Raw genomic sequence first — 21,794 nt, 5'->3', positions numbered from 1 at the left:
CCAGGCAGAAAAAACAGTATTTATAATATAAAAGTGCATGCAGGGCACTGCACAGACCACTAGGGACAAAGGGGGTGTGTATTTTTTAATACAGCACTGTAATCTGTAAGATTACAGTGCTGTGTGTGTTTAGTGTGTTTTTACTTTTTTGAATTTGCCGCCGTTCTCCGCTCCCGTGCGCCGTAACGTCGCAGGGAACGGAGCTCGGCGGCATTCGGCACTGTGAATCGAGCGGAGGAAGGCTCGATCGCACAGCGCGGCAGACATCGCTGGATCCAGGGGACAAGGTGAGTAACGCTCCCTGTGTCCTCCCCTGCATCGAGCGAAGCCATCCCGAGTCTGGCTCGGGGTTACCGCTCCTGTCAGTATATTCCTACCCCGAGCCAGACTTGGGATTACCGCTAGGGGGGTTAAAGGCCCTATTTTAATTTTATTATTTTTTTTAAGTGTAAATTGTGAGATCTGAGTTTTTACCCCAGAGCTTGCATAAGAGGCCTTGTTCTGTTTATTTCTTTTACAGGGGATGTTTACATTCCTTGTAATAGAAATAACTGTGATATAAAGTTACTTTTTAATCTCTTTAAAAAAAATAATAACTTAAAGTAAAAAAAAAAAATATTTTTTTTTTTTTGTCCCCCCCCCCCCCCGAGCTAATGCATACACAAGTCGCACCCACATATATAAAACCACACGTGAGGTGTTGCCGCAAAACAGAGCAAGAACAATAATTCTAGCACTAGACCACCTCTAACTCGGGCTACCTGTAAACATTTTAGTTTGTCGCCACTCCATGAGCGTGCACAATTTTAAAGCATGACTTGTTGGGTGGCAATTTTTCATTCGGCGTAAGATTTTATGCATACAAATTGTGCTAACTTTACTGTTTTCTTTGTGTTTTTTTTTTTTTTTTAATTAAAGTATTTTTCCCCAAAAAATGTGTTGTAAGACCGCTGAGCAAATATCATGTAACACAAAGTATTGCAACGATCGCCATTTTATTCTCTAGGGTATCTGCTAAAGCAAAATATATAATGTTTGGGGTTTCTAAGTAACTTTCTAGCAAAAAATACAGATTTTTTACTTTTAAACAACGAATATCAAAAATAAGTCTTATCCTTTTTAAAAGGATAGTTCACCTTCTTACCTGCCTATGCAGGTAAGAGATGTCTGTGGATTAAAACTGTGCAGCTCTGACTAAAGATGAATAATACCTTTTGCTATAGATGTTTGCCATTTATATAACGTATGCAGCCTGACTGGAAAAAGTACTCCCAGGACGTAGCTAAGTGAGGCCTAGTTGTCGCTGCTCACCCTCACCCTCACCATCACAGGCTTGAGCTCTTTTTCTGACTCAAACCCCTCACATACTCTCTCTCCCCTGATACAGTAGCTCTGAGCTCCACATTTGAGAGCTCACTCCTGTGCTGGTGAAGGTGATTAGTGATGACTAGATCTCACTTGGCAACATCCTGGTAGTATTCTAGTCAGGCTTCATAGGGTGTGTAAATGGCCTACACCTATAACAAGAGCATTATTCAATTTTAGTCAAGCTGCACAGTTAGTTTTTATCTACAGATGTCTCTTACCTGCATAGGCAGTTTTGAGGTAAAGGTGAACGATCCCTTTTAAGTGGTTAATCAAATTTTATGGATATTGAGGCTGGGGTCTCACCATCTCAGCATTCAACCAGGACACAGCAGGAGTCCAGTGTGTCCTGGTTCACCTTTTCAGTCCCGAATTTTGGGCTGAATTCAGACCTGAAAGGACCAAAAGATGCAGTGTTTTTGTACAAAATGCACTGGCCCCGCTGCAGAGATATGTGAGCCGGCTCCATAGAGAGTGTTGTGAACCCAGCCTGAGGCAGGTGAAGTGGGAACATCTTTGTTGTAGCAGAAGGAGGGAGGTTATAATGTTGATCGGCTTAGGGCTGCAGCAAGGAGATTGTGATGGAGTCTGCAAGAGGTGTTGGGTATCGGCTTGGGCATCAGCCCATCAGACTCTACATATAATTGAAATATTGCATTTGTGTGGAGTTGTGATACGTTTCTTAGGTGGGCTGTTGGCATGTGCAAGGTAGTTGTTTCCTTTTCACTGACCAGTTACATTCTTTTGACCTGCAGAAGAAACCTAAAATACTTATCCCAAAGGATCCGTCCTTGACAGATGCAAACAAGCATGGGGCAGGGGCAGAATCTCAATTTTTTGATAAGGTGAGTGTGGATGCAAATCTTTCTTTGGGCTTTTTCTGCTGTTTGAAAAAAACATTGTCTCCTGTTACCTAGTTTATAAATTAATACAGTTATACTTTTAATATACTTGGTACATTACTCCTGTACTAGCATGCCATGAAGGCATTTTCTTTAAAGCAGTGGTCTCCAAACTGCGGGCCGGGTGCCAAATGTGGCAGTTTGCTTGCCTTTATCCAGCCCTTGGGACACGATTCCTTCCCCCTTGATATAAGGCACTATTCCTTCTACCCCAACCTCCTGGCATAATTCCGGTCACTGATACCAACAAAAGGGCACTATTCTTCCCACTGACACCGATAATGGGACTCTTTCTCCCACTGACACTAATGATGGGGCACTATTCTTCATACTGACCAATGATGGGGCACTATTTCTTCTCCTGATACCAACAATGGGGAACTATTCCTACCAATGATGGGGCAGCATTTCTCCCACTAACACCAATAATGGACTATTTCTTCTCCTAATACCAACAATGGAGCAATATTCCTCCCTCTAGTACCAATGATGGGACACTCTTTACTCCCATTGAGTGATTCTCTACTCCCACTGACCCCCCCCCCCCCCCCCCCCAAAGTCTGAAGGACAATAAACTGGCCCTTTGTTCAGAAAGTTTGGAGACCCTGCTCTAAAGCTATGAGGAGGCTTTTCCAATGGTCACTCTATGGTGTGTGTAGAATTATTATATACATTTTCTATAACTTTTTTTTTTTTTTTTTTTTGCAAGCAAATAGATTTTCGTTCTTTAAAGGGATGGTTCACAAAAAACCTGCCTATGCAGGTAAGCAATGTTTGTAGATTAAAACAAACCATGCAGCTATGACTAAAGATGAATATTATCCTTATAGGTGTAGGCCATTTACCTACCTTATGAGGCCTGAATGGAATACTCCCAGGATGTTGCTAAGTGAGGCCTAGTTGTCACTGCTCACCTCCATCACGGGAGTGAGCTCTTTCTCTGATTCAAATCCCCTTGCATACTCTTTTTCCCTGATGCAGTAGCTTTGATCTCACTCCTGTGATGGTGGAGGATGACTAGGCCTCACTTAGCAATGTCCTGGGAGTATTCCAGTCAGGTTTCATAGATATGTAAATGGACTACACCTATAGCAAGGGACTTAATCAACTTTAGTCAGAGCTGAATAGTTTGTTTTTATCTTTTAGATGCCCCTTATCTGCATAGGCAGGTAAAGGTGAACTATCCTTTTTAAGTTTGGAAATGTAAACCACCCATTTTATTTTTACACGTCTGTTGCCTTTTTATAGGTTCGTAAAGCTCTTCGAAGTGCAGAGGCCTATGATAATTTCCTGCGGTGTCTGGTGATCTTCAATCAGGAGGTTATATCTCGGTCTGAACTGGTGCAGTTAGTTTCTCCTTTTCTTGCGTAAGTTTCTATCATCCCATGCAATAATTTTTCTTTGCTTTTTACAAGTTTAATAAACAAGTTGCAAGAAAGTCGCCACCACTTAAACCGTGTACAATACTAGCTTGTAATGGATTTATTACATGGGGATAATTTTAAAGCACCTCTTATGTTAAACAGTTGTCAAAAACACACTAGGGGAAAGTAATGCTGATTAGTTGCAGTCTGTGTGAGATTTGTCATGGTGGATAAAGTGTGGTTTAATGCACTCTCTTGAACATGAGAGGTTGATTGATTGGAGAAGATATTATGCAGAGCAAAGGGACATAGTTACTTTAAATGCACTCCCCTGCACACATACTCTTTCCTTCACTCCCCCATTGCTTTATTCAGCTACCTGGAAGCTAAGAAAATATTTAGAGATGTAGAGTACGGAGAAGCATGAGGCTCTGTTCTAAGTCCTGTGTAAAACTGTGGCCATACACTGTTCAAATTTTGGATGGTTCCTGATGAACCATTAAAATTTTTCCCAGAAGGTGGCCGTATTGGAGTTCCTTTTAAAATGTAAAATTGAAGAAGCCAGGCAGAAAATTGTTGGGTGAATAGCAGCTGCATCAATGCAGATGCAGCTACTGTTTGGGTTCTTTCGAAGTCAGCTGAGCCAACTGTCAAAATAAAGCAACTCCAGAGGGATTCTTCCATCCATGCTTTGTAGCATGGATGGCAGAATCCATGCATGTCCAGTTTAACTTCTGACTGGAGCCACTCCACGCTTATGCAGTGGTTTCTTTCCTTCCAGTGGCTAAAGGGAGTGATGAGAAGCATAGGACAAAGGAAAGAGGAGTATCTGTTGCTGGTGGGTATAATTAAAGCAAACCTGCCATTTTGCCTTGCATGGACAAAAAAAGCTTTGTTTTGAACTTAAAGTGTAAGTAAACCCCCCTATTGTTTTCAGCCAAAGGAAGCTGCCATCTTTGCCTCTGTTTTTAATCTACAACTGCCATGACCCTGCACATGTGATCAGTTATGACACCAGCCATTGGATAGTTTGAGAGCACAACCAATGGGAGTGTTACATTTCTGGCACATGCCGTAAATTAAACTGTTTTATGGATGGGTTTACTTCCCCTTTAAGGCGAATGTGCTGTGCTTAAATGGCTGAGAAAAAAAAAATTCTCTTTCTTGCATAAATAGTTATGCTTTTTTGTTTTCTGTGTTGCTACTCTTTATAAACAGGAAATTTCCTGAGTTGTTCACCTGGTTTAAAAACTTCTTGGGTTACAAGGAGTCTTCACACCTGGAAAGCTTCCCTAAAGAGCGAAATACAGAAGGTATTGCTATGGAGATTGACTATGCATCATGCAAACGCTTGGGCTCCAGCTACAGAGCACTGCCTAAAAGCTTCCAACAGCCCAAGTGTACGGGAAGAACGCCGCTCTGCAAAGAGGTGAGGGATATGACTTCTAGGATAAACTATGCCCTACGTGTTCATTTTTTTTTTTTTTTCCAAAATGTGTAGTTTTTTAATATGGTGGTTCCTCTGCCAATGTAAACATTGCTGATCTAATCATACAGAACTACAGCTTTTGTACCACTGAAATAAAGATTTTGTGCAAGTTTGAGTAAATCCTTGCCACATACCATTTGTAGTACAGTCTGTCCATTCCTGTGTTTTAATACATCATTGTACAGATGACATCTGTATTGTAGAATAATATGAAGGGAGGACTAACCACTTGCGTACCGTAGATTTACTGCAGCAGACTTGCGTGATTCAGCACTTCTGTGTAGGGGGCGCACGGACACTGCCCTGGCTGTGCTGCCATTCTCTACAGCACGAGCCGATCAGTGGGTCCTGACCCAATGATTTATGGCTGGAACCCGCCGATTGCCTGAGTGACAGAAGAAAACCCTGTGTAGGTAAACAATACGGGGCTCTTTACTCTCAGCAGGGGTGTACCGTGTGAATTTTTTTTTCTTCTCTCCCTGCAAAGCGAAGAGTAATGCTCGCGCGCACACACACTGTTGATCGCCCTAGATGTTGAGACATATGGGGTTTTTTAAAATCATACTTGCCTAGGTGGATGCAGCATCAATGTGATGCTGCATGTGTCCCCATCTTCCCTAACGGTGAGAACTGCGTGATCAGACACCTCTGATCATTTAGTTCTTCCCACCGTTTTGTGCATGGAGCCGTGTGTCAGTCTCCAGCTCTCTGCTCTGCACCCCTACCCCATCTCACCAGAGCATTGAGCTGTGAAAGGGTCAGGATCAGCTGGCTCAGGCTGTCAGTGGCTTGCTGAGAGGCTGAGCTGAGTGCTGATCCTTGATGGATGACCATATGTTTGCAAACTTACCCACCCTGGTCTGGCTCTGATGTCTGTAGGCTGAAACCAGGTCCACAGGAGAAGTACAGCCAAGCGAGTTTGGCTATACTTCTCCTTCTAACCTCTTTCCCAGCCAATGTTATTGGTACAGTGACCGTGCATATATATGATCACTGTATTGGTGCCACTGGTGAGGTCAGTGGCAGTTACTCCGTTCCCACACCCCCTCCCAAGTGTCAGTTCATGTCAGATTTCCGGTCGTATTATCGCAGTCCTATTTTAAGTCGCTGATCACCGCCATTATTATTATAAAATATTGATACATTATATATAATTTTCCTGTCCTGTAGACACAGCAGGAAGTGCAGAAATCACTCAAAGGTGAGGCAATCTTCTCTTAGTTGTCATGGAAACAAGTGCCCACACTAGAATTCTTTTTTTATTTATTTTTTCTGTTCTGGTGGCAGCTCAAAATTTCAGACTTCATCCACTTTTATCAGTCCCAGTGACAATGGTAATCAAGAAAACAAAGTTAATCTCCTAGCAATGGCACATAGCACAATAAAAACCTAGCAGTGGTTCTAACCCACTTACCACTCTGTCCAAAATAAAAAATAAAGTATTTTATTATACTTTAGGCCAGGGACAAGAGTGATGGCTTTCAGATGGTGGCAGCTTGGATATTTGTAGCCTCACACATTCGCCATATGGATTAGGGTTAGGTTAAAGTTAAATTGGCAATTTTGCATATTAACTTTTTGTATTGATAGTTTTTTGGGGGAGGGCAGGGGGATTTCTTATATTAAATGTAGATGCTTTGATGCTAGGCAGTGGGGGTGCTATTACTATAGGTTCATCTCTATTTTCAAGTCCTTTGGTTTCCTTCCACAAACCAAAAAAAAAAAAAAATGCTAATGGATACATTGGCTCCCGTGCAAAGTTTAGCCTTAATTTGAATTTTATATTTGGATAAGGATGATTAGGTTTTGGGGACTAATGTGAATAGTTTGTTCTTGGTAAAGAGTAAAGGTGGAGTAATTTACCTGCGTGCTTCCTTCATGCACAGGTCCTGAATGACACATGGGTTTCCTTTCCCTCTTGGTCAGAAGACTCCACCTTTGTTAGTTCTAAAAAGACACAGTATGAAGAGCACATATACCGCTGTGAGGATGAGCGGTTTGAGGTGAGAATACATTTGTTTGCTTGTTTTAAATGATTCTTACTACCTTTTGTTTAAAAGAAGGGATTCATTTTTTGACTGCATGCAGTGTGAGCTAAAAAAAATCAGTGGTCATGTAGTGTTCGAGGGGTTGTAAAGGCTCAAGGCTTTTTTTTTTTTTTTACCCTAATGCATTCTCTGCATTAAGGTGTAAAACCTTTTTATGTTTAGAAGCTGCCCGGTCTTGATCCAGCGCTGTGCCCAAAAGCAACTAGCCATTGGCTCATGTTACTGTTAATCAAATCAATTGACAAGGGAGTAGGGGTTGGGGCCAAGCCGCACAATGCATGCCAGTGGATGTACACATTGTGGCTTGAGTGCACTCCTAGCAAGCGGCTTGTTTGGGGGGGTTACTTGGCTGGAGGGGAAGAGCCAGGAGTGCCGGTGGGGGGGGGGGGGGGCGTGCTGTAGAAGAGGAGGCTTGGGGCTGCTCTGTGCAATACCATTGCATAGAGCAGGTATGACATTTTGTGTTTTTAAAAAATAAAAACAAATCCTTTACAATTCAGTGATTGTAATTTTAAAATGCCATGTCAACTTCTACATAGGTTTACAGGTTCCTAGCAAGTTAAAGCTAATCCCTGGGGAAAGTACTGTCTAAATACATGTATTTTTACTTGGATCTTGGTGTACTTTGTATTTCTTCTAGGGTTATGCAGTATTTCCGTGCAAAACCTTGCCTCTGTGTGGGAGCTTCCTGGAACAAAGACCGGTCATTGGTGCTCTCACCATGTACAGGGTGACTGGTCTAGTCTTTACTCCATCATGTAGTTTTTGCATACAGACTGTAAAGGAAAGGCCTGTTGGGTGCCTCCCACGGCTCTGCTCTCTGTACAGGCATGGGGTCACTGCCACTTTAACAAGGCAATATCTAGGTTTACAAAAGCATTTGGTGCACACAGAGTGGATTTAGATCTTTATGGCTATTGAATATATTTAAATTTAGTTTTTGTGCCTAGGGGTAAACCAGTAGCATTGTTCTTTCTACTGTTCAATGAAAACTTAAGTCTTTGAGTGCTTACAGATCTGTGTGTTTTTTCAGCTGGATGTTGTTTTGGAAACCAATCTGGCTACTATAAGAGTACTCGAGTCCATTCAGAAGAAGCTTTCTCGGTTATCTGCGGAGGACCAGGCCAAGTTTCGTTTGGACAACACTCTAGGAGGAACGTCTGAAGTCATACACCGAAAAGCTCTTCAAAGGATATATGCTGACAAGGCTGCTGACATTATAGATGGTCTTAAGAAAAACCCAGCTGTTGCCGTCCCAATTGTATTAAAGAGGTTAGTGCATTGTAGGTGATGTGACAGGCAGGGCTCTTTTGCCTTAATTTGCGTTGTACATAAATGGTTCCGAATTCTGAGTTTAGTGTAACTTTTTTCATCTGAGTTTCTGGTTTTGTATATTTTATTTAAATCACTTTTATTGATTACTTTTCCGGTATTTACCCAATTTTTCACTGCTTTTGAGTTACCCGTTTTTGTTTAGAGTTTTCTCTAACCAGTCTTCTAATTCCCATTGTGCTGTGTGAAGGTTGAAAATGAAGGAAGAGGAATGGAGGGAAGCACAACGGGGCTTCAATAAGATATGGAGGGAACAGAATGAAAAGTACTACCTGAAATCGCTAGACCACCAGGGTATAAACTATAAACAGACTGACACAAAGATTCTCCGTTCGAAGAGTCTGCTAAATGAAATAGAAAGCATCTATGATGAGGTAAGCATATGCTTATTGACCAATACAGGGTTTGGATTTAGGCCTGGTTCACACCTATGCATTTTTAGTGGTGGGGGTTTTTTTTTTTTTTTCAGAGTTGCACTACAGTCCATTTAACATAGTTTCCTATGGTACCCGTTCTGCCGTGCAACATGCAAAAAGTACTTAAAATGTATAGGTGTGAACCAGGCCTTATCCTGCATTTTCTGCTGGTTTTAGGTGGGACATTCACATATCTGTTTATGGAATACACTTATAAAAATGTGACTTTCACATTTGTTGGTGCATAACAAAAAAGTATATTGTGTAAACTAGCACATCAACTCCAAATTCTATTAAGATCCATTTTGAAAGGAGAACTATGAGTAAAAAAAACAATTGCATATTAAATGTGTATAGTTATTTGCAGCTCTCTGTTTAGAGATAACTTTCCCTAAATTTAATTTTGGACTTGTGACCGACCTAATGCTGCAGCGCGCCCTGGAAATAATTTGATATGCACTTCTGTGCAGCACTGGTCTTTTTTCTGTTCTCAAAAGTGCCATTCTTAAGAGGGAGGGGGAGGCCTTAAAGTGAAACTTCCCCTTTTGGATGGAGTTTCTCTTTAACAGCATGGCAGTAGCTCCTAATTAAAATAATGTGTATGTAACATTTATGATTAGAGTTTGCCTTTCATTGAGTGTTTTTGGAGGTGCACAAGAGCTCTGCTTCTCTAATTGCTGTATTCTCTCTTCTCTAATAGCGACAAGAACAAGCATCAGAAGACAATTCTGGAGTCCCCTCAGGACCTCACCTCACATTGATCTATGAGGACAAACAGATACTGGAAGATGCAGCTTCTCTTATAATCCACCATGTGAAACGACAGACTAGTATTCAGAAGGAAGACAAATATAAGATCAAACAGATAGTTTACCATTTCATCCCAGACCTGCTCTTTGCCCAGCGAGGAGAGCTGTCTGATGTTGAGGAGGAAGAAGATGAACAGACAGATGAAACTGAGGATGGGATTACCAAGAAACACAATGGGGTTGGGGGAGGTGGGGGCAATAGCCCACCAAAAGCTAAGCTGCTGTTTGGAAACTCGGCAGCGCAGAAGTTTAGGGCCTTGGAAGACGCTTACAACTTGTTTTATGTTAACAACAACTGGTACATCTTTCTGCGTCTGCACCAGATACTCTGTTCCCGCCTCCTGCGCATTTATAACCAAGCAGAAAAACAGGTGGAAGAGGAGATGAGGGAACGGGAATGGGAAAAAGAGGTACTTGGGCTGAAGAGGGACAAGAATGACAGCCCAGCCATACAGTTGAGACTGAAAGAGCCACGTAAGTAACAGTGGGAGCTTGAGATTTCAAGGATATTAGATAAGAGGTGGCTGATTCAAAGTTCCTCCACTCGCTGTCCCCTGGTTATGCATAGCTTTCCTTTTTTTTGCTTTCATTCCTAAATTTTTCTAACCACTGTTTTTTTGTTTTATTTTTTATGATCCCCAATATGTTAATTATGTTCCACAAACCTGTGACCTGTTTAAAACCACATTTTTACCACCCCTCCGCTAACTGCTCCCCTTGAAGCTGCAAAAGCAGTGGATGGGGATGTACACATTGCAGTGTGACAGAAATGTATCCCCACCATCTTGGATGTGGTACAGGTTTTTGGCGTGAAAAAAAAAAAAGGTGGTGAGTAAAAGTGTTCCACTGCCAGTCGGACCTTTTTAAGAGCACAACGCTAGTGCAAATGACAACTGCTGTTTTTCAATATATGCCTGGAGTTCACACTGGAGTTCGCTACTAGGCTGTTTTTTGTTAGGTTTTTTTCGTTCACAAAAAAAGCTCTAATCAAAGCTGCTGTACTAACAATCTGACGTCAGTACATCAATCTCCCCGCTGAGCTATAGCGTTCTGACGGGGAATATCTATCTTGCCTTACATGTGTAGTGCTTTGAATAGTGGTGGGGAAGAACACTTGAAGGGCATATCTAGGTGAGCTTGACTGCTTATGTTTTTCATATACATGTGCCACATTCAGAATTTGTTTATCTGCTGCTGTAATTGTGATCTATAGACAACAGAATTCCTTCCTGCCTGATGAAGCGTAGTTTGCAAAAACTGGAAAGGTTCCTATGGCAACCTTGGGCAAAGCTACGGGTAACTGCTAAATATTATGTACATCTGCTCCCTCGTATTATTGCTGTTCCACTTTAGTTGGCTTCACAAATGGCCACCATCCAACAGTAAGATGTTTTCTTGAAGCCATTAGAAATGTGTTTTATAGATGAAGTGTAATTTAATGCATGAATATTTTGACAAGTGTGTATTATCCAACTTGTTCTGCAGTGGATATAGAGGCTGTGGATTATTACCCAGCTTTCCTAGACATGGTTCGGAACCTGCTGGACGGGAATATGGACTCAAACCAGTATGAAGACTCCCTGCGGGAGATGTTTACCATCCATGCCTTCATTGCCTTCACTATGGATAAACTGATCCAGAGCATAGTCAGGCAGGTGAGTGCTGGAAGAATTTATTTCTTGTGACATGAGGGGCTTATGATCACTTTTATAAAAATGGGCCTAGCCACAAATGAAAGTATATGTGACCCCTTACCTTGTAAAACAACCCATTCAGTTTAAAATAGAAATGAAAGGCAGAACATTTCTGTGTAGTAACATTGTTTACCTTTTTTTTTTTTTTTTTTTATAAGCGATTGCATTGTGTGAGCCTTGCTCTGATGGTCATGTCTGGTACTCAACAAAACCTCTTACAGGCGTCTTTTAATAGAAATGGAGATATGCTTTTGCTCAAATTCAAAATGCTTACATATGTGTAACACACAAGAAGCTACAGGAAAACTAAAGCTTCTGACATAACCCTGTGCACACTGCCATATTTGTTTTTACATATTTTAAGTAGATATTTGCATAAAAAGGGATTCTTGGTTCATATATTGCAGGGTCGCCAAACTTTCCAAACAAAGGGCCAGTTTACTGTCCTTGAGACTTTAGAGGGGCTGGACTATGACCAGTGGGAGTAGAAAATGTTCTGGTATCAGAGAGGAAGTACCCCCACATTAATGTCCATAAGAGGAATAGTAGCTTATTATTGGTGTCTGTGGGAGGAAAAGTGTTCCATCATTGGTGTCTGTGGGAGGAACAGTGCCTTAAGTGCCAGATAAAGGCCCCAGGGCCGCAGTTTGGAGACCACTGATCTATTGTAATACTTGTTCAAGCAGGCCAACTACATCAAAGCGATCGCCACCCTTGCGCTACTGTTCTCGCTGTACAAAATAGACTGTAGCTCTCCTCCAACTGTGTCTCCCCTTTATTGGCACTGTATGTCCCTTTTTAAAAAATAGGCAAACAAATAAGTATTTAGCATTTTTTATAGTGTAGGGCTAGGGAGGACTCCACTATGATGTAGTTGGCTAGCTTGAGCATGTATTGCAAAAAAATATGCACACCAAGAGTCCCTGTTTTTTATGGGGAAGTTTGCTTGAAATATATGTAATGGTATATAGCAGTGTGCACAGGCCCTAAAAAAAAAGTGAATCTTATGCCCTGTACACACAGTCAGACTATCCGACGGAAAATGTGCGATCGGACTGTTGGAAATTCCGATCGTGAGTTTGAGATCTGGATCTAAAATTTTCTGACAACAAAATCCGATTGTTTAAATTTCGATCATGTGTAGACAGTTCCAACGCACAAAGTGCTAGACATGCTCAGAATAAATTACGATACAAAAGCTATTGGCTACTGGCCGACTTATAGTCCCGTCGTACATATTGTATGTCACCTCGTTCTGAATGATCAGACTTTCTGACAACTTTGTGCGACCGTGTGTATGCAAGACAAGTTTGGGCCAAAATCCATTGGAAAAAAATATGGATTTTGTCGTCGGTATGTCTGACTGTGTGTATACGGCATTAGTGTGCAACAAAGTTCTTGCCCGTCGGATTGTATGCTGCTCATAGGCATCATTAGGAAGTTAAAGTGGAACTTCTGCTTTAAGCACTCCTTGCCCCCTGGCATGCCACATTTGGATGTCATTTTTTGGGAGGCTGTTGTATACCCTTTTTTCATAGGACTTCCTGTTCCTTTTTAAAGAAGAAAAAGACTTTACAATCACTTAAATCTGGTTTTCCTCTATTGGCTCACATATTCCTTTAGACTTCAGGGAATGTTACAATATTTTTTTTTTCCCTATATTAACTATGACCTCTGCTTCTAACAATAACAGCACATTTACTACAGTCATTGGATTGAAAAAATGTAAAAATAGCTGCAATTGTTTGCCTATCCTCTTTCACTGCATTAAGCTAGGGATGTGGCAGTGAATGTGATCAGTCACTTTTTATATCTCCAGCCAGCATGTTCTAATTAAGGATTGTGACATGTTGACCTCGGCGCTGAGATTTGATGGGTACATAGTTACTTACTAGGTATTTGGACATCATTATTTCACTGGGTCATGGTTACCGGTTTCTTATCTGTTATGTCACTGGACTGCACACATCCCACAAGTAATGGAACTTATGCTGCTGGCTACATTTGTATTAACTTTTTTCTTTGCTGCAGTTGAATTAATTTGTTCTTTCTCCTTAACCACTTCAGCCCTGGAAGAATTTACCCCCCTTCCTGACCAGAGCACTTTTTGCGATTCGGCACTGCGTCGCTTTAACTGACAAGTGCGCGGGCGTGCAATGTGCCTCCCCAGCAAAATTGGAGCCCCCCCCCATAGAGCTTTCTTTTGGTGCTATTTGATCACCCCTGCGGTTTTTCTTTTTTGGGCTATAAACAAAAAGCAACAATTTTGAGAAAAAAAAAAGGATTATTTTTTTACATTTTGCCATAATATCCCCCAAAAATATATAAACTTTTTAGTTTAGGCCGATGTGTATTCTTCTTCTATATATTTTTGGTAAAAACAAATCGCAATAAGCGATTTAGTTTGTGCAAATTTTTAATAACGTTTACAAAATGGGGGATGGTTTATGGCATTTTTTATAATATTTTTTTTTTTTTGGCGGCGATCAGCGATTTTTAACGTTACTGCAACATTATGGCGGACACATCTGCCATTTTTGGGACCATTGTCATTTACACAAGCAATCAGTGCTATACAAATGCACTGATTCCTGTGTAAATGACACTGGCAGTGAAGGGGTTAAGTGAGTCCTGGGGTGTTTCTAACTGTGGGGGGCGTGGCTGTGTGACACGTCACTGATCTCTGCTCCGATCACAGGGAGAGATCAGTGACACTGTCACTAGGCAGAACGGGGAGATGCTTGTTTACGTTGGCATCTCCCCCGTTCTTCCTCCCATTGAGGCGATCGCGGGTATCCCTGCTGCGGTAGTCTGCGGGACCCGCGACCCGACTCGCGGAGCTTGGCGCTTGCCCGCTAGCTGCCTCTTATAGGGCAATGTACAGTTACGTGATTCTGCCTGTACGAGCCCTTCTGCCGATGTGTATATATATATATATATATATATAGCGTGAGACGGTCGGCAAGCGGTTAAATAAGACGTGGTGTGTCAATACAATTACATGTGATTTCTGCTGATCCTTTTTATCATTGTGGATGTCTGATATTCTGTAATATTGTCATACTTTAAAGTTCACCTTCTGAACATGTTACATGCTACGCCTCCTCATCTCTTTTGTTGTGTAATGCAAAAGGACATTATTAAGGAGGCCAGCTGTCTGTCAGCTTGGGACTCAGTGGACAGATGTATGTGAACGGAATGCTGATTAATGAGGTCTGGAAAACCTGGGTCTTTCACCCAATAGTTTATTATCTCATTTTGTTGTGTACTCCTTTGCTGGGTCATTTGGGATGTGGTTGTATTCCAATGTTCTGTTGTGTCTGTCTACCTTTGGATATTATGGGATGTGTATGTAGATTAGCTGTGAGATTGGTGGGGGCAAATTTATTTTAACAGATCTCCCTGCTGATTGGACAGTCTACTCTGCCCAGAATGCAAAGGAGGCGGGGGGGGGGGGGGGGGGGGTACTGTCCTGAGTTATTTGTGTACTTGTTTTCTCAATGAAGTCTATGTTCAGCAACCAAATGAGTATTCTTTTGATAGTGGTTGACACATCTGATATCTATATTCAGACTGGGAGGAAGCGGTATATGACGAAAACACTCAAGCGGAGTTTGGGACATTTTGTTACACAAATGAACTACAAGTCTTGTCTACCACCATTGCAAGCAGCTTGTATCTTATTGAACTGCCAGGGTGCTGATGAGCGCCCTCATAGGTTGCTGACATTTCTACAGCTGAGCAACTGTCAGCCTGTATGGAGGTATGGGCAGAGAGCTGACAGCAGTGTCTGTATGAGCCTGACATCGTACCCATGAGCCACTAATCGTGGGTGCAATGCTTTGCAGGCTCCTGTTTAAACAAATAATTATATGCATCTCCTGCAAAGTCATGTGCATTTTATTATTATTTTTTATTATTTATTTTTTTACTGAGGGTTAACTTGGCCTTTTAAACACCTTCATTGCTGTGGTAGCCCAAGTCCATGCCATCATTGCCTAGGGCTAGGCTGTAAGTGACATTGTGGATCTTTGGGCAATGTGCAGTGTGTGTGTTTGTAGTTGGCAATTTGAGATTTTTTTTTTTTGTGTGTTAATGTAATTCCCCCTGCCCCCCCCCCCCCCCACATATATGCTGGGCTTTGAATCCCCTAAATTTTTTAATTTTTATTTTTGTGCATGTTTTATGCCATTGTCTCCTACTGCTGTCAATCACAGCCAATGAGGAGAGAGCAGGGGTCTGGGCAGAGCCACACTTTATCTTTAAATGGACGGTTCGGGAGCTAGCCTGCTCAAGTGCCCGCATATCAAGAGGCTTGCTTGTGGGGGCACTCAGCAGGGGGAGGGGCCAGTACCGCCAGTGGGGGACCCAAAAAAGAGGATTAGGTTTGCTCTGTGTAAAACCATTGCACAGAGCAGATAAGTATGACATGCTTGTTTAACCACTTCAGATCCGCGCTATTGCCAAATGACGGCAACAGCGCGGACCTACATTTCCGGGACTACGTCTATTGACGTCGTCCCGGATACGAGCGGCCTGCGCGCCCCCTGAGGGGCGCGCGCGGCGCGCTCTGTGATCGGCGAGTCCGTGAGACTCGCCTGATCACCGATCCGTGCAAGGGGTCGATCCCGACCCCTTATCACGTGATCAGCTGTCAGCCAATGACAGCTGATTATGTGATAGAATGGAGCCGGTAATCGGCTATTATTCCTCCTCGCGCTGACAGCGCGAGGAGAGAAAAAAAAAAAGCCGATCACCGGCGGCCGTGATCGGGACATCAGTCCCGATCACGGCCAGCAATACAGCTGACCACCTGCCCCCTGCCAGTGCCCACCTGCCCACCGCCGTGCCATCCTGAATAAAAGTAAGTGCCCCCCATCAGTGCCCACAATGCCACCCACAGTGCCACCAACAGTGCCACCCACAGTGCCCACAATCTGCCTCAAAGGTGCTGCGACCCAGTGCCGCCCATCAGTGCCCAGCAGTGCCGCCCATCAGTGCCCAGCAGTGCCACCTATCAGAGCCACCTATCAGTGCCACCTATCAGTGCCCATCAGTCCCGTCTATCAGTGCCCATCCGTGCCACTTATCCGTGCCACCCATCCATGCCATCTTATCTTTGCCCATCAGTGCTGCCTTATCTGTGCCCATCGGTGCCGCCTTATCTGTGCCTATTAGTGCCGCCTTAACTATGCCTATCAGTGCCCACCAGTGCAGCCCATCAGTGCCCACCAATGCAGCCCATCAGTGCCCACCAATGCAGCCATCAGTCCTGCCTAATCAGCGCACTTCAATGAAGGAGAAAAATGACCCGTTTGCAAAATTTTATAACAAACTATTAAAACATGATTTATTTATTTTTATTTTTTTGCATCTTTTTTTGTTTGTTTAGCAAAAAATAAAACTCCGAGCTGTAACTAAATACCACCAAAAGAAAGCTGTATTTGTGGGAAAAAAATGATAAAAATTTCATTTGGGTACAGTGTTGTATGCCCGCGCAATTGTCATTCAAAGTGCATCAGCGCTGAAAATTGGTCTGGGACTGAGGGGGGTTTAAGTGCCCAGTAAGCAAGTGGTTAAAAAACAAAACAAAAAAAAACTTTTTTTAAGCTTTTTATCTGTAACGTGCAACGCTCCAAATCCCCCATCCCCTCCCTCCCCCCTTCAAAGTGTACCTAACCAACGTAAAACAGAATGCAATTGAATAAAAATGAAATTGTCCATTCAAACCAATAGATCGATGGTTCGAATCTCAGTTGCTTCAGCAGAGACTGAGATCAGAAACATGTATGGGTCGGCTGATTGTACACAAGTCAATCCATCGATCAACCGTATGCTGAATTATGACATGCGATTATTGCCAGCAACTACAGCTGCTAGCAATAATCACTGTTCTAAATAATGCCGACCTTTTCATTTGTCTAAAGTAGACTTTCTCAACCTCTCTAACATGGAAGTACCCTTGAAAAAACTCTGTTCTCAAGGAACCCCTGTTAATTCCTATATTTACAGTTCACAGATTTATTAGTATGATAGTATTTGGGGAAAATGCTCCTTACATTTTGTGGTCATTGTGAAGAATTTCCCATTACAGATCCATTGACACCATTTAGTATCTAAAAGGGTACAAGTTGTTCTTTGCTCAAACCCCTAGTAACCTCCTGGAAGAACCCTGGTTGAGAGAGGCTGGGTCTATGGCAATAGTATATACTTCCTCTGTCATTAATACTGAAGCATCACTATCAACAACCCTCTTCTTTTTTTTTTTTCTTTCCCCCTCCTGTAGCTCCAGCACATAGTTAGTGATGAAATCTGCGTCCAAGTGACTGATGTCTACCTCTCTGAGAGCAGCTGCAATTCCACAGGGGGTCTTCTGGCTACCCAAGCATCACGCAGTCTGAATGAAGCCAACTACCAGCGAAAGTCTGAACAGCTAATGTCAGATGAGAACTGTTTCAAGGTAAGGGGCTTGGTCTTTTCCTTATGTTTTTTTGAGGGTGTTGTGATTAAAAAGAGCAGATATCCATTCGGTTATAGGACAATTTTCAAAGAGGCGGTCCAGTCTCCTTTGTGAAAATTTAATTCCGAAGCTACAAACACTATAGCTGCTGACTTTTAATAAACAGCCACTCACCTGTCCCAAGATCCACTGGTGTGCCCAACCCAGCCATTTTCATCGGTCCCCAGTGCCGGTATTTTAAATGTGGGCACCAGCTGTGACAGGCTGTGGTTCATAGCTGGGTGCCCGCTGCGCTGCATTGTAAATGATCCAGCAGTCTTCTGCCTACCTGTCACAGGGAAGGAGGGGGGAGGAGGAGATCTTCCACTCACCTAGGGGAGCAGAGAGTGACATTTCTTTACTAGGAGCCGGGGAGGAGGCCTTAAAGTGGAACATCCCTTTTTGGGTGGACCTCCGCCTTAAGCTTCCTGTTGTCAGGATTCTAATTAATTGATGGCAAATAAAAGCAGTCAACAATGAGCATTGTTAGAACCTTGTTAGCCCCACTAGGGCAACTTTTGGACCCACAAATACTTCGTATTCAAGAATATTAAATGGATTTTCCATGGCTTATACCCTTTTGTTACACAACCGCCTTCCCTTCCCTCTTTACATTATGACCATCTCTACCTTTCCTGCTGGTTTTCACTTTAAAGCTGAACTCCTAGGTAAAATAAAATTGAACCTTACAGCAGGGCTCCCCCTGCACAACAAGATTTAAGTGCTAAGGGGAACAGAAAAAGGAGGGTTTATGTACCTTAGTCTTCACTGCCTCACTAGACATTGGTTTTAGATATTCATTGGTCTTCTCCAGCGCTCTGGGTTGTGGGCAGGCCCATTAAATCCTCACCTACAATGTAGGACTTGTTCCATCACGGTTTTAGGGTTATATTTGATGTGTGCAAAGAGATCACACAAGTACTTATTAGTAAAACATTTTTTAAAAGTAATAACAGATAAAGAAAATATTATAAAATAGAACATTGGTACTTAACTAAATATGCAGTTTCTGTGGCAGAGTCCCATCTGCGTACGTAGTGTGGCATACTGGTGAGCAGACGCATGTGTGATTGCAAGCTCTGAAGACGAGACTGGCTTATTCCGGTTTGGGCTGTGGTACATACAGGCTAGTGTGTGAGTCAATGACCAATCAAAGTTGTTTGGACATTGATCTCACCTTTTAAAGGGGGATAGTGGGCTGGTCATCCTGAATTCCTAAAACCTTAAGTCAGTTCAGGTAAAACTATACATATGTTCCTATATGGCTCCTTGGCCAGGTTTAGAATTCATTATTACATATTTGTGAGACCACTAGACAACTTTAACCACTTCGTGCCCAGGTCAATTCTGACATTTCTTTCCTACATGTAAAATTCCTATTTTTTATTTATTTTTTGCTTGAAAATTACATAAAACATTATATATATTTTTTAGCAAAGACCCTAGAGAATACAATGGGAGTCGTTGCAACTTTTTATCTCGCACGGTATTTGCGCAGCAATTTTTTGAACACGTTTTTTCAGAAAAAAAAAAGTTTCATGCTTAAAGATAAAAAAATAAAGTTAGCCCAATTTTTTTGCATAATGTGAAAGAGGAAGATACGCCGAGTAAATAGTTACCCAACATGTCACACTTCAAAATTGCACACGTTCGTGGAATGGCGCCAAACTTTGGTATTTAAAAATCCCCATAGGCGACGCTTTAACATTTTTTTACTGGTTACATGTTTTGGGTTACAGAGGAGGTCTAGAGCTAGAATTATTTCTCTTGCTCTAACGTTCACGGCGATACCTCACATGTGTGGTTTGAACATGGTTTTCATATGTGGGCGCCAAGTGGTTAAGGAAATGTGTAATATGCAATTTTCCTGTCGGGACTGTAGGTCCTGTATTGTAAGTGAAGTCATCAGTTTCTTTGAATGGAATAGTGAAGAAAAGTGGACCGGTGTGCCTGGGAGAAAGCCTTTGGGATCATAGATTAAGGGAAGTATAGCTGCTTTTGACCCCCCCCCCCCCCCCCCCCCCCGACAAAAGCATTTAGACCTCTTTCACACCACGCTGCCAATAGTGTCGGCGGTAAAAAGCCGCTATTTTTAGTGGCGTTTTACCATCGGATTTGCGGTGCATTTCGGCTGCTAGCGGGGCACTTTTACCCCCGCTAGCGGCTGAGAAAGGGTTAAAACTCCCCGCAATACACCGCAATAGCGGTGTTTTTCCGGCAGTATTACAGCGCTGCCCCATTGATTTCAACGGGGAGCAGCAGTGGAGGAGCATTAAACACACCGCTCCAAAGAAGCTGCTGGCAGGACTTTCCCTTGGGCTTTCACACCACACACAATGGTGCAGCTGTTTTAGGGTGGATTGCAGGCGCTATTTCTAACGCTATATCGCCTGCAAAATGCCCTTGGTGTGAAAGGGGTCTTAACGCTAGCAGTAAGCCCTACTGCAAGGGTCAGTTTTTATTTTACAGAGTTCAGATTTATTGGTTCTGTGGAGTTCATCAGTGAATTAGCAAATAGCTGTGGTATGAGATGTGTAAATGTCTTTTTCCAAGGGCATCGCTTGCTGGGGCTGCATAATTTTAAAACTGCTTTTGACGTCCTTCAAGTGATGGAAAGATTAACATTCAGTAATTGTAGGCTGTTTCCTATGAACCTATGTAGGCTGTTCTTTTATATTCCACTCCTTTGCAAGACTGCACAAGAGTATATCAAATATCTATTGATTTCTTTGTATTGTGGAGGGAGTGGACAGCTCTGTAAAATGTTACGTTTCCCCATACTGTGTGTGGTGTGTTTATTTTTTTTTATTTTTTTGTTTACCTTAAAGGTCAGGCCACTCAGAAGTGATCTTATTTATAGATGGAATCTGGAGGGCTGAGTCAGCCCCTAGCTTTTTGTATGTGTGGAAAAATCCCAACAGTTTTTTATTTTTTATTTATTTTTTCTTAAAGGGGTTATAAAAGTTTTCTCACCTTAATGCATTCTGACAGTATCAGCCAGAATCCCTCCCCCCTCCCTTGTTACTTACCTGACCCCTCGAAAGTCCCGCGCTCGCCTTCGCCGCTCAGCCTGGCCGCTGATTGGCTAGGGTGGATGGATTGAAAGCAGAGCAGCCATTGGCTCGCGCTGCTGTCAATCACATTCAATGACGCGGCGCACCAGGTGGCGGGGTCGAGTGATACAGCCAGTGGCTATAGCCGCTCACTGTATCACGGGAGCGCGCCTGCAAGTACTTCTCACCATGCGAGGGAGCTCGCAAGAACGTGAGAAGTAAGGGACACGGCAAGTTAAGTACAGTCCTGTCTGCAGGAGATTTGAACCCTGGCAAACAGAACAATTGTAAGCCGACCACTGTACCCCTGTATAACCCCTCTCCTAGCCTTCATTCTTTCTTCTTTTTCTCCCTCCTATCCAGATAGGCATTTCTGCAGTGTAGCTTTGGAGGCTCTTCAGACCCTGCTGGACTAGACATATGGGGCTATCCTGTGACCTTTTCACACTGGGTTCTGCTTTGCGGTACTTTTAAGCTCCAGAGCTGTGGTGGGATCCTGTCTCTGAGGACTCACTTTGTTAATAAGGTTCACACTTGAGCTACTTCACTGTTTACATTACTGACTACCTTTCAGATTTTCCACCACTGCTGTGAAAATTTGGGTCTGGGAAAAGGCTCTGCTGCCATCTGCTGGATGGAGGAACACATGTATGCACTCCATGTTCTTTCCTGCCATTCAACTTAGATGCAGCATCACAGATCTCTGGTCTTATTTCACCCCCAGTCTACAGTGATTTGTGGATCCCTGGCTGCCTTAAACTTATTTGCACCAGCTGCCTGGGTTTGTGAGTACCCGAGACCATGCCTCACATTTGGGCCTAGC

At 42.7% G+C, this 21,794-nt stretch overlaps 1 protein-coding gene across 7 annotated transcripts in view; it reads left to right on the top strand.

Moving 5' to 3' along the window:
- Positions 1 to 21,794, top strand: part of SIN3A (SIN3 transcription regulator family member A) — a 94,766-nt gene that overhangs the window by 30,640 nt on the left and 42,332 nt on the right. For all 7 annotated transcript variants that reach the window (XM_077468786.1, XM_077468784.1, XM_077468783.1 and 4 more), the window contains 9 exons: positions 2,121 to 2,210; positions 3,516 to 3,634; positions 4,850 to 5,060; positions 7,007 to 7,123; positions 8,202 to 8,440; positions 8,691 to 8,874; positions 9,617 to 10,199; positions 11,211 to 11,380; positions 17,706 to 17,879. In XM_077468786.1, coding sequence (XP_077324912.1) covers positions 2,121 to 2,210; positions 3,516 to 3,634; positions 4,850 to 5,060; positions 7,007 to 7,123; positions 8,202 to 8,440; positions 8,691 to 8,874; positions 9,617 to 10,199; positions 11,211 to 11,380; positions 17,706 to 17,879 — 1,887 coding nt within the window. The remainder of the gene's footprint in view (positions 1 to 2,120; positions 2,211 to 3,515; positions 3,635 to 4,849; positions 5,061 to 7,006; positions 7,124 to 8,201; positions 8,441 to 8,690; positions 8,875 to 9,616; positions 10,200 to 11,210; positions 11,381 to 17,705; positions 17,880 to 21,794) is intronic.

Source organism: Lithobates pipiens, unplaced genomic scaffold (assembly GCF_037356315.1).
Source record: "Lithobates pipiens isolate NorthernLeopardFrog02 unplaced genomic scaffold, aLitPip1_a1.2 Scaffold_8, whole genome shotgun sequence".
Classification (NCBI taxonomy): Eukaryota; Metazoa; Chordata; class Amphibia; order Anura; family Ranidae; genus Lithobates; species Lithobates pipiens.
This window is presented reverse-complemented; position numbering and strand designations above follow the sequence as displayed.